A 12,312-nucleotide genomic window follows, 5' to 3' on the forward strand; every position below is an offset into this window, starting at 1 on the left:
GCATCCTTTGCAGAGCTAACGGCTTCAAAAAGAGGCTTTTGATCGGATCAGATGCCCCTTGGTCCTTACATGACATGGCCTGTATAGGGTGGCAGGCCGGCCACGAGGCTCCCAGTTAAGGGGTGTCCTGTAAAGTGCAGAGGAGAGGGTGGCTCTGGCGCTGGGGTGCGCTGCGCAGCCCGCTGGGCTTAGGACGCGGGGAGGGGCTGACGCGTGAGACGGGCCCGCAGCGCTGCCTGGGGACTATGGGGGCGGGGCAGGCCCCCGAGGGGGAAGCCGGGTCACGTGGCGTGGGCGTGCGCGGCGCATGCGTCCTGAAGCCGGCGCTGTCAGCCGGCTGCTGCGTGGTGCCCGGGTCTCCTGCGCCGATGCAGTGAGGGCCGGGCGAGCCGGCGGTGGCAGGCAGCGGCCGGGGCCGTCTCAGCCTCGGCGGCCTGGATGGTTGTGTAGGGTCCGTGGTGCCGCCTCCCGAGCATGGCGAGCTTCCTGCCCCCGTGTGTGATAGACGGCGGCACCGGGTAAGTGCGGGCAGGACCGGCCCGCCCCGCAGCTCCCCCCCCCCCCCCCGCCGGGCCCCCCCGGCCCCCCCCCCGCCCCCCCCCTCCCCCCCCCCCGGGGACGGGCTCCCCACGACGCCTCACCCCGGCCTCGCCCCCCTGTAACCTTGGGGACCCAGCCCCTCATTCCCCCGCAGGGGCACCATCTTCTCTCTGCCCTTGGGGAATCTCCTCTACTGTCCTGCCCATTCTCCCAGGGAACCATCTCCTCTGCTTCCCTTCCCTGCTGGGAGCCGGCCCCTAACCCCCGGGAGGCATCCTCCCTCTGTCCCCTGGGAAATCACTTCTAGCTCCCTATCCCATAGCCTGGAGACTCTCACACACCCTCCCTCCCCCTGCAGATGTCCTCCATGGCACCACAACCCTACAACTCTTGCGTTAATTTTTGGTAAAAGTCTTTAATGTTTTTAAGGGATCATGGTTAAAATGTGAATTAATTACTCAAAATGACTAAGTTAGCAAAGGGATCACAGTTGGGAAGCTGGCTGTTTTATGCTGATAGTATTTTCTGGGTATTGGGCATCTTCTCCCAGTCTTTCCAAATCATTCTGGGACTTTATCTTACCTGCTGCCTGTGATGATGAGTGGGAGATGGATGAAACTTCGGGAAAGTTCTAGATAAGCACTTCATTGGAGGGTAAAATGAACACAGCAGCTTCAGCGCTCACAGCCCAGAGATGTGAAAGGAGGCAGGTTGCCTCTCTGAGGAACAGATCCTATCACTTGTCTTTGGCCACAGAAGCTCATCTTGTGGAACTACTATCTTTCTGCTGAGGTTTATTGGCCATTCCTGTTATGTGTCATGGGTGGAAGGCACAGAAGCTACTTTAACCTGAGGCTGGAGTAGCAAACATATAGTAGCTTCACTGCCTGAGTGCTCCGAGGAAGGGAGGAGATCTTGTCCCCCAAGGAACTATCCAGCGAACACCTTGGCTACTCAAGCTGTGCTCTGAGATCGGTCTCTCAGGAGAGTCAGGAAGACAACATTGCATTGGTTGTGTTTGTTTTACTTTTGGAAAATTATGTTCTCGTCATAAAAGCTAAGAATTTTTTTTTTGTTTAGTTTAGAGACTGATCGGTGAGCTCACCAGAGCTCCTACCACCATTGATGTGGAGTTGCTGTGAGTTCTTCTGTAGGAGGATGCCATACATTCATGTACATCTTTAATTACCCCAAATTGGATTAGTTACTTCTCCAGCAAAATTTAAAATAAATCTCACCTATATGTACACCAGTCTGTCACAAATTTATTATGGCCCTCTCAAGGCAGGTATGGTATAGTCCACAGTCCCCGTTGAGGGTTCCAATAGTCCAGTATTTCAGTGGGATGGAGTACTTTGTCTCTTCCATTCTGCACATAGTTCTGCCTCTGTTTTAGATTCCTTTGGGCAGTTGGTGATTCTCACTCTGATTTACTTGAAATGAGTTGTGCCCTAGAGAAGTGTTAGTGTTACAGAAATATTTCCTACCAGATTGACCTAAAGAGTGTGTTCTCTTCCATGGAGATCTGTGGAAGTCTCAGAGTGGATCCCTCAGAAAAGTAGCACCATAAAATCCAGAAAATGCATTAAATATAATAGCTCTCTTTGGCAGGACGCAAAACTTTTTGCTTTCTGTTTGAGGAGTGATTCCAAGACCTCACCATTTCAGACTTTACAGGTGAGGTACATCTGATCAGTTGTTATACAAAACAACTGAATGAGGAGACAAACCCCCTGCCAGTTATTGAAAAATGACCAAGCACATGGTTTGAGAGAGTAATAATTCCAGGTAAATGAAGAGATTGCTATTACTTGATCTGGTGTATAGGGATTAAACTATAGGGGATTCCCCAGAAAATCTTCAATCAGACCATATCTGAAAAAAGCAATGCCTGTGATTTCCCAGTCCTTGCTTCCACCTCATCTTAATTCAAATAAGACAGGGCAGTGTCCTAAATTTACTAACATTTGGTTGGCTTGTAGTCTGCTCTCAGATGGACAAGATTTTTCAGCAAAGGGATTTTAAATCCAAGATGAACAAGATATTAAATCAGGAAGGAATGGGAACAAGTACCGGAACAAGCCAGGCAAGGGCCAATCGTAGTGTTAATATCAAGAAATAGCTTGTGACTCACTGGTAGTCTCGAGAATGTTCCCATTGTATGTGTTGAAGACTGTCTTATTTTGTGGAACGATTGAAGGTGATTATAGACAAATGATAGAAGTAATTACAAAGGGATATGCCAGGGTGGCCAAATTTACTGACCCTCCAAGCTGTATACGACAATCTTCAGAAGTTTGAGAGCTGGGGCACACCTGCTGGGGCTTGGGGCTTCAGCCCTGCAGGAGGTGCCTGACTGAGCTCGGGGCTTCAGCCCCACTCCTGCTGAAGCCCCGAGACACTCCTCCCTGCTGTGCAGAAGACCACCCTGCTGCAAGGCAGAGGTCCCAAGCTCCTCCTCATCCAGTCTGGTAGGTGGAGAATGGACAGAGGCGTGGGGGGCTCCATGAGCTGCACTTTAATGGTAAAAGAGCCACATGTTGGCCACCCCTGGGATATGCTATTTAACTTGATCCATTTCCCATACAAGCTTCAGATAATTCATTCAAATTCCCAAGGAAAAACTTAAAAATACAGATGTTTGGGAGTGCATAACAATAACTGAAGGATAAAAGTCCTTACTAGAACAAAATAGTTGGTTAACATTAAAAACAATCTCTCCCCCCACCCCCCCAGGCCTCCCCTGGGGAACTCAGAGTGAAGGTTAAAGTTAGAAGAACCTGAAATATTTGGAGGTATGGATATTCATAATTAAATTTGCCAAACTACCTTTATTCTGCTCTGGAGACATGCTTTTCCTTTTTTGCATCTTGAGTCCTGAAAATGTGCACCACAAGGATTGATTTTGTATTTTCTTCTACATGCATATCTCTGACACTGAAGTCTGATGCTTTGTCCATGCATTAACCTTTGTTCTTCTCATGTAATTAGGCCTACTAGGAGGTTTGTACATAGGAAACATACCGTGTCTCGGAGAGTTGCTTAACTGGCGGACACATGGAATTATAGGGTGTGCAGGAAGTGGGGATAGTGGGCTAGCTGGGAACTTATCATGACAGCAGAACAGGGATGCATATCTCCCCTGTCAGAAAGATGAATCTAAAAAACAATTTTAATTATTTCTCCATCTTCATTTGCAAACAAACATGTGGTATGAAGTATTTTTTTTATCTGGGGTGACCACTGCTTTTTAAAATGTCTTAGGTTGCAAACAGCTTGTCTGACTAACTTCATTTTCGGTGGACGAAATCATCCTTTCTCCATGGATGATTTTACTTAGTGATCAGTTTACATGTTCACATCAATCTCCACATGGAAAAGGTCGATCTATTTTAAGACCATTAGAGCTGATTTGCCTTTCTGACACTATTGAAATTGTTGTCAACTTTCAAAACTAGTTTTATTGCCTAATCTTTAGTCATGTGTATTAGATTGCTACTAGATAGACCCAGTAAACTGTTTAAAAAATAAATAAATCTGTATCTCATACAGTTTTGCTACAAAGTGTGTGTGTGTGGGAAGTTAGAAAACTTTACCTCTGTTTTGCATGTGCGATAATTCTGGACTCCCTTTTTTAATTCACTTCACATTTGTTAAAAATATCCTTCTTTAGCCCAATCTCATCTGTCAGCTTCGAGGCAGATATTCCATTGTTTGTGGATTTTTTGGGGAAGAAGTGGTAGTCCAAAATTGGGCTTAAAATGGAAATTCAGATACACCTCTAATTACCGAAGTGTCTACTGCCACTCCATAATAATCTTTGAACAGCCATAATACACCAACATTATATTATTTCCTCTGTTAACCCTATTTAAGCATTTATTTGATCTCTTCTCTACTCTCCTTTTTTAGTGCTTCTCAAAAAGTTGGGGAATATATGAGCAGTGTTGACCATAATCTCTCAGAAAATACAAGGAACTCAAACTTTTGTATGGAAATCCTGCACTGATATTAGTTTACTCTTCTGCAGTGGGGGATGTGACATACCAGAGTACAATTCAGACCAGTGGGGGGCTCTGTCACCCCTACCTTGCAGCCTTAGGTGCCTTACAATGCCTTGCTGAAGCAGCCTGGGTGGGAGCTGCTTTAGCAAGGCATTCACGAAGGCTTTTGGCATTAAGTAACAGTTTAATAACTATCACAGACTCTAAAACTTGTTTAAAATTGCAAGAACTGTTGTATCCATAAAACCTGAACCAAAAAGCAGCAAGAACTGAAAAGAATTTGAAAGCTTCAACAGCAAGGTTTATCTTTGAGTTTTAACTTTACTACTATAAAAGTGAAAGCAACATCGGTGAGCCATGTATTGAGGTGGATAAAGTCAGCCACCTGAGTTTAAGCATTTATATTTCTAGATTATATAGCTTTAGGTGTTATGCTCCAAAAGCCAATTCCTGGGTTGGAACTTGAATCGGAAATATAGTCATTTAAAAAAAATGAGTTGAAAGTAGTTCAGGGTGCTGTATCCATTTCTGAGTCCTCCTGTCATCTTTACAATCACTTTTTCCTATTTTTAAAAAGTTTTTCTCTACTCACAGAAGAAAACTGATTAAACCTATGTGGGAATCAGTAACATTGATTATACCCAAACTAAATAACTGAAAAAAGGTATCTATTCATAAGAACATAAGAACGGCTGTACCGAGTCAGACCAAAGGTCCATCTAGCCCAGTATCCTGTCTACCGACAGTGGCCAATGCCAGGTGCCCCAGAGGGAGTGGACCAACAGGCAATGATCAAGTGATCTCTCTCCTGCCATCCATCTCCATCCTCTGACAAACAGAGGCCAGGGACACCATTCATTACCCATCCTGGCTAATAGCCATTAATGGACGTAACCACCATGAATTTATCCAGTTCTCTTCCTGTGCATGTAATATACTTTTTCTAATGTCTTTGTTCTATTAATCTTAAGGATTACTTGTCACAACAGGTTATACTTTCAGGCAAAAGTGTGACTTTTAATAACAGTGGTCCTTTAAATGCCTTTTTAAAAAAGCATCTTGATCCTCTTAAATGGTTTCTCAGCTTTTTTTCTATCGTGTATGCTCAGGAGAGTTTCCAATAGGCTTCTATCTCATTGGCAATAAATGCTGTAATTTTTGTGAAATTAAGATGGAATTATAAGCATCCACAGGATTTATTCCTTAATTTACAGATCACAGGACATTGCATTAGCATTATTCTACTATTCTGTAATAGAGGAGAAAAAAAGCAAGGCATAAATTGAAAATTCAGAAAAAATAAGAGTAAAAGAACTGAGGTTTTGAGGAAATAACCGTGACTTTGTTGTCTTCTCAGTCCTATGTGAAGAAGAAATAAAATATCCAAAGTTATTGTCTTGTGATGATTGTCTTAATCAGAAACCTATGCCTCAAGATCCATAGGATCTTTAGCAGAGAAATTCAGTCAAGGACATTAGTAAGCCTGCAAGATAGTGAGCTGTGCATTTTTGTTGAGCATTCTAAGTTACCCTACAGGCCCCCTCTGATGCATCATTTGGGGGAAAAAGCTGTTTCAAACTCCAGTCCAAAGTGGTTCTTGAAACATGATTTTTTTTCATATTAAGTTGTAATTTGGCAAGTGAGATGAGTCTAGTAAGTATGGAGGAGTCCAAGTTATGTGCTCTGGGAGTGTGAAGGAGGTGTAAATTACACCAATTTAGACTTTCTCTGAATTTGGGTCAGTGTTTATTTTAGAGAAACTGATCCTGGATAATTTAAAGGTTCCGGAAACTTATACATATTTTGTTCTAACTTTCAGTCTGTTGGACTATTGGGTCTCAGTATGTTGAAGTAGGACCATGAGATTATTTGTGGGGTTCCCACTTGAAGCCTGTCCCATTTGTGATTAAATGGAGTTGCAGCTAGCAAGGGATGTGAAGGATAACAAGCAGGGTTTCTACAGGTATGTTAGCAACAAGAAGGTGGTCAGGGAAAGTGTGGGACCCTTACTGTATGGGGAAGGCAACGTAGTGACAGATGATGTGAAAAAAGCTGAAGTACTCAATGCTTTTTTTGTCTCGGACTTGACAGACAAGGTCAGCTCCCAGACTGCTGCACTGGGCAACACAGTATGGGGAGGAGGTGAGCGTCCCCCAATGGTGAAAGAACAGGTTAAGGACTATTTAGAAAAGCTGGACATGCACAAGTCCATGGGTCCAGATCTAATGCATCCAAGGGTGCTGAGGGAGTTGGCTGATGTGATTGCAGAGTCATTGGCCATTATCTTTGAAACCTCGTGGCAATCAGGGGAGGTGCCGGACGATCGGAAAAAGGCAAATATAGTGCCCATATTTTAAAAAGGGAAGAAAGAGAACCCGGGGAACTACAGACAGGTCAGCCTTACATTAGTCCCCGGCAAAATCATGGAGCAGGTCCTCAAGGAATCCATTTTGAAGCACTTAGAGGAGAGGAAGGTGATCAGGAACAGTCAACATGGATTCATCAAAGGCAAGTCATGCCAGACCAACCTGATTGCCTTCTATGATGAGATAACTGGTGCTGTGGATATGGGGAAAGCGGTGGATGTGATGTATCTTGACTTTAGCAAAGCTTTTGATACGGTTTCCCACAGTATTCTTGCCAGTAAGTTAAAAAAGTATGGATTGGATGAATGGACTATAATGTGGATAGAAAGCTGGCTAGATTGTCGGGCTCAACGGGTAGTGATCAATGACTCGATGTCTAGTTGCAGCTGGTATCAAGCGGAGTGCCCCAAGGGTCGGTCCTGGGGCCGTTTTTGTTCAACATCTTTATTAATGATCTGGATGATGGGATTAATTGCACCCTCAGCAAGTTTGTAGATGACACTAAGCTGGGGGGAGAGGTCTAGGTTGGATATCAGGAAACACTATTTCACTAGGAGGGTGGTGAAGCACTGGAATGGCTTACCTAGGGAGGTGGTGGAATCTCCATCCTTAGAGGTTTTTAAAGCCCGTCTTGACAAAGCCCTGGCTGGGATGATTGAGTGGGTGTTGGTCCTGCTTTTAGCAGGGGGTTGGACTAGATGACCTCCTGAAGTCTCTTCCAACCCTAATATTTTATGATTTTATAATTCTAAATCAGAGAAACAGAGATCTTTTAGATTACAGCCTCGCTTGTTCTTGGGGCAGGCATTTGAGCAACGCCCACTTAACAAAAAACAAAGGTAAATATCAGAGTTCTTGAGATCCTATTCATACTCCTTAGAAGCATGGTTCTGTCACTCACTTAGTTGGGTATTCACTACAGGCTTCATCATAAAACATTAAATGAATTCTTATGGCGCTAATCATAAAGAGTCAGTTTTGTTCATAAACCAGTCCATTTAGGGACTGTAACTGAAACCTCTCTGAAGCTTTAGTAAATATCCAAGGCACTTCAGAATTAGAGCTATAGCATATGTCCAGGTAAAATTATATCGTCCCTATCTTGTTAGCCTTGAAAAGGTTTTAAAGAGACCAGATAATATAAAAGTACGATCCTTTTGTATAATTGAAAATTGTGGCTGGATCTTGGAAAAGATTTTGAAATGGGCAGTATCTAACAGGCAGGGTCACAGCTAATTTGATTTAATTTCTTAAGCTAAACAGACTGACTGTTAATGAGTTTTTACAGTACATAATCCATAAAGGAACATTTATTGTTTAAGCTGCTATGTGGAGGAAAAAAGGAGGAAAAAACTTTCTACTATAGGGATAGCCTAATAGTGTTTGAGCTATTTGTAGTGGGCTCTATGGAGACTGTAAGATTTTAAATGTGCCTATGCACTGACAATGCAGCTCCCTAGCTATGTGTGGAACGAGTGCAGTTTACCTGCATCGCACTGTCTGTGTGCTTTTATCCTGACTTGAGGGGAGAGCACCTCTAGGGGTAGGAAGGCAATTCAATCTTCAGGATACCAGTTGTTGTTACTTTTGTAATGTGGACACTTGTGCTTGAGGCAACCAGTCCTTGTAGTCTCAGATGTTAACTACTTTTGCTCGTTACTGACCCGAGCTAGATTGCAACCAGTGTTCTAATGCAGTAGATTTAGGCTCCACATTGGAGCACCCATTTCCAGACCCTTCTGTTTCTCTTCTCTGTTGATCGATATAAAAGGAATTTTTCTGACTCTCTCTCAACCTACTTGTAATGATTTCTTCATACTCTCCATTCTGTCGTCAAGACAATTTATCAATTCATTGTCACTGCTATGAAGTAGGTAAAATATCACCATTTCACAGATTCAGGAAATTGAGGTAAAGAAATAGGGTGGAGTGATTTAAATCGCCAAGTGGAAAGCCTTGATTTAAATAATTGATTATAATCAACTTTTCCATTTGTATTTCAGTTATTTGCTAAAGAAAGGCACATTCTGATTGGTTGATATAACCATTAAAAATGTTGATTTACAACTAAATAGCATCTTTGCACTAGATTTGCTACATCTTTTTGCTATATGAGGGAGTACATTTTAATTATATACACTTATTTAAGCAATTATTCAGCTTATTATTTCAGATTCTTATAAACTGTACATGTTTAGTATGTTACAAAATGGTGAATGATACATTACTTATTTACTAGATAATTAACTTTTTGCTTCTGATTTGTGTCAAGCTATATGAAGATGGTATTTAATTAAACACACAAACCAGCATATAACACTTACTTTTATTAAACAAAACCTTAAATGTTTCGGATACTACACTTTTTTTATCAAAACATGTTTCACATTTACAACTAAATGATTTACTAAAGGAACAGAGGGATTAACTTTAGTCAGTGAATTAAACAGATTATTTCAGGTCAGCCTGGAAAATTTTCAAATGTGCCTAAGTGAAAGTGACTGGAGCTTAAATTCTCACTTGTCTAAATCTCTTGAAAAAGAGACTGACTCCTAAGTATGTTAGGTTGTCTTTCAAACTTTTAAAACTGGTAGATCTCGTCCCTTCCTTCCTCATTTTTATTCATAGACTGGAAGAATGAGACAAGTTTTCCTGCTTTTTTTTTAACTCCCGTTAAAGTTGAGAAGATTTCTCAACTTCGAATAAATGAAGAAAATATTATTTCTGTGCCCGCAGAAGAGGGTACTGCCTGTTTAGGTCTTCAAAAAACTCTGGTTCCAGCTGCTTTGCTAGTAATATCTATCAGTAGAGTCATATGACTTTCTTTTAAACTTCAGCAAATGTGTAGTGTTTGAATGGTTCACCTTCGGCCCTGAAATTTATTATGGCTCTCGCTATTGATGGGTGATTATTAGATGCCCATGTCATAGCAGCAGCATCTTCTTCAGTGGTTAGGGATTTACCCTGGGTAGATAATATTTGCAAGAAAACGTGGCGGAGTAAGTGCTAGATCCATCTGCTTTTTTTACTGCCTGCAATTTAACTGTGTTATCGCTGGTATTTCTTTCTCCAATGTTTCAAAGTTCTTTCCAAATTTCAACAGCATTGCAATACAGCAGCAATCTTTCTGCAGTTTGTCCAAGGCCATGGAAATAGATTCTACATTTCTGTTTAGTCCAATGTTCACTGCTTTGGCTGTGCTAGTTTCATTTATTTTGTTCTCAATTTTCTTCACAAATTGTCATCAGAATAGGCCAGTTCTTAATAAAAAGCTTAAAACAGTCGACCACTGAATTCCATCATAGTTCTTGGGGGAGAATTAGTTTGGATTCACCTGCTCTTTTCAGTGACGCTGAAGGAAGTGTTTGCTATGGAAGTATTTTGGAATTTCAGCAACATTTTCCTATATTTCCGGAGTTGTACTTCAGTTTTTGGCAGAAAGATGCATCAAATAAGCTCTGTACCCATATTTTAGAAGTGTCAGATTCTCTTCATTATCTTCTAGATTTCTTCTTGTTTTTGCTGCATTTGCAACATTGTGTGGGACAAAGCTATGCACTTGATACTTGAATTTTTGTTCAGTTTGTTATAGCTTTGACTGCTACTTCTTAAGTGTTCTGCTCTATGGGCATTTCCTGAAGTATCAGTTGTTTCTGTAAGATAGACAATGCCATATTCTGTTGTCACACAAGCCCATATTACTGAATCATTGTGTACATTGCACCACCCATCAAAACTCAGGTTAACCAATTTTCTGTCAATGTTTTTTGCACACTGTTCAATTTCCTTCTCATACGCTGTATCTAGCAACCTTACAGCATCGTCTGCTCTGCCAGGCTTAATATAGGCTGGTCATAACGATTGAACCGTGTCAATGAAATGTCCCTTCTGAACAAGATGAAAGGGAAAATTTGTTGCGTAAATGAACCAAGCAATCTTTTCATCTTGGAGTCAAAATGGAGTCATGTTGCAGTTTGCTGGTCCTTATTATGAACTCATCCTTGGTTTTACTAGACAAAGACAGCTTTTTTTTTTTTTTTTTTTTGATACAGGTAATTTACTGACATATGTTTAGTTGCAGCACTGCTGGTGGTACCAGCAGACAACTGAAGTTGTAGACATTACAGATGATGGTACTGTTGAGATAGCTGGTGCATAGCTTCATAAGCCAGGAGAGCAAATAGGTAGGCTGGGTTGCCCAGGATCATTATTGGCAATTCCAACATTCCCAGTGGTAATCTGCTAGTTGGGAAAGAAAGTGCCTGATTGCAGCTTTCTGAAAAGTCCTGTGTCCTTTACCTTCCCTGACCAGCTAACACTAGTGTCAGTGAAGCACTCCCAGTGATCCACCAGTGCTTGTATAACCATAGAAAAGTAGCCTTTTCTGTTGCTATGCTTTGTGGCAAGATGATCTGGTATCCAAATAGCACACACATCCCTATCTGTCACTCCAGCGCAATTCGGGAACCCCATTTTTGCAGATCCATCCACTATGTTGTTCATATTGCCGAGAGTCACAATCCGACATAGCAGGAGGTGATTAGTGGTTCAGCACACTTGCATGACAGTGGCCTCCAAGGTGGATTTCCTGGCTCCAAATTGATTTACAATGGACCAGTAGCAATTGGTATTGCGGGTTTCCACAGTGTGATTGCCACTCGCTTCTCCACTGTCAGTGCAGCTTTCATTTTAGTGTTGCTGCGCAGGAGGTCTGGGGTGAGCTCAGCGCATAGATCCAGGAATGTTGGCTTGCATATCTGAAAGTTCTGCAGCCACTGCTTGTCATCCCAAGCCTACGTTACGATGCGATCCCACCAGTCAGTGGTCATTTCTTGGGCCCAGAAGTGGCACTCCACCATCTGCAGCTGCTCCGTGCATGCCACCAACAGCCTTGAATTGGTTCTCATTATGTTCCACAGCACTCTGTCCTCCAAGAAATCGTCATGTTCCCCACTGTTTTGGTTTTTCTAGTGGCTTTGCAAATACTGCAAGATTATATGCCCTCTGCTTGCAATGCTCATGATGGTAGTGCAGAATGGTGCAGGCTCCATGGTTCTGTCAAAGATGGTAGACGGTAAGGAGGGCCATGTGGGTTTGTGGGATTTTGAGAAAAGGCACAAAAATTATGGGATGCAGGTGACATTATGGGAACTGAAGCTGGGAATGGGCGACGGGATGGATCACTTGATGATTACCTGTTCTGTTCATTCCCTCTATGGCACCTGGCATTGGCCACTGTCAGAAGACAGGATACTGGGCTAGATGGACCTTTGGTCTGACCCAGTATGGCTGTTCTTAACAGAATAATATGTCCTGCAGAATCTTTCTCTCTCTCTCTATCTTTTTTTTTTTTTTTTTTAAACAGGTGATAAGTGAGATGGAGAAAACCTAAGTTGAGTTGA

The 12,312-nt window shown here is 42.4% G+C and overlaps 1 protein-coding gene across 8 annotated transcripts in view; it reads left to right on the plus strand.

Annotated features, from left to right (window-relative positions):
* The first annotated feature begins 344 nt into the window (after positions 1–344).
* The window catches only part of ACTR3B (actin related protein 3B), a 46,109-nt gene continuing 34,141 nt past the window's right edge, over positions 345–12,312 (plus strand). For all 8 annotated transcript variants that reach the window (XR_003369802.1, XM_026652036.1, XM_026652044.1 and 5 more), the window contains exon 1: positions 345–518. Coding sequence is in view for 6 of the 8 variants with exons in the window: in XM_026652036.1 (XP_026507821.1) it covers positions 475–518 (44 nt within the window). In the remaining 2 variants the exon portion in view is untranslated. The remainder of the gene's footprint in view (positions 519–12,312) is intronic.

Source organism: Terrapene carolina, unplaced genomic scaffold (assembly GCF_002925995.2).
Source record: "Terrapene carolina triunguis isolate 2854851 unplaced genomic scaffold, T_m_triunguis-2.0 Scaffold111, whole genome shotgun sequence".
Taxonomy (NCBI): Eukaryota; Metazoa; Chordata; order Testudines; family Emydidae; genus Terrapene; species Terrapene triunguis.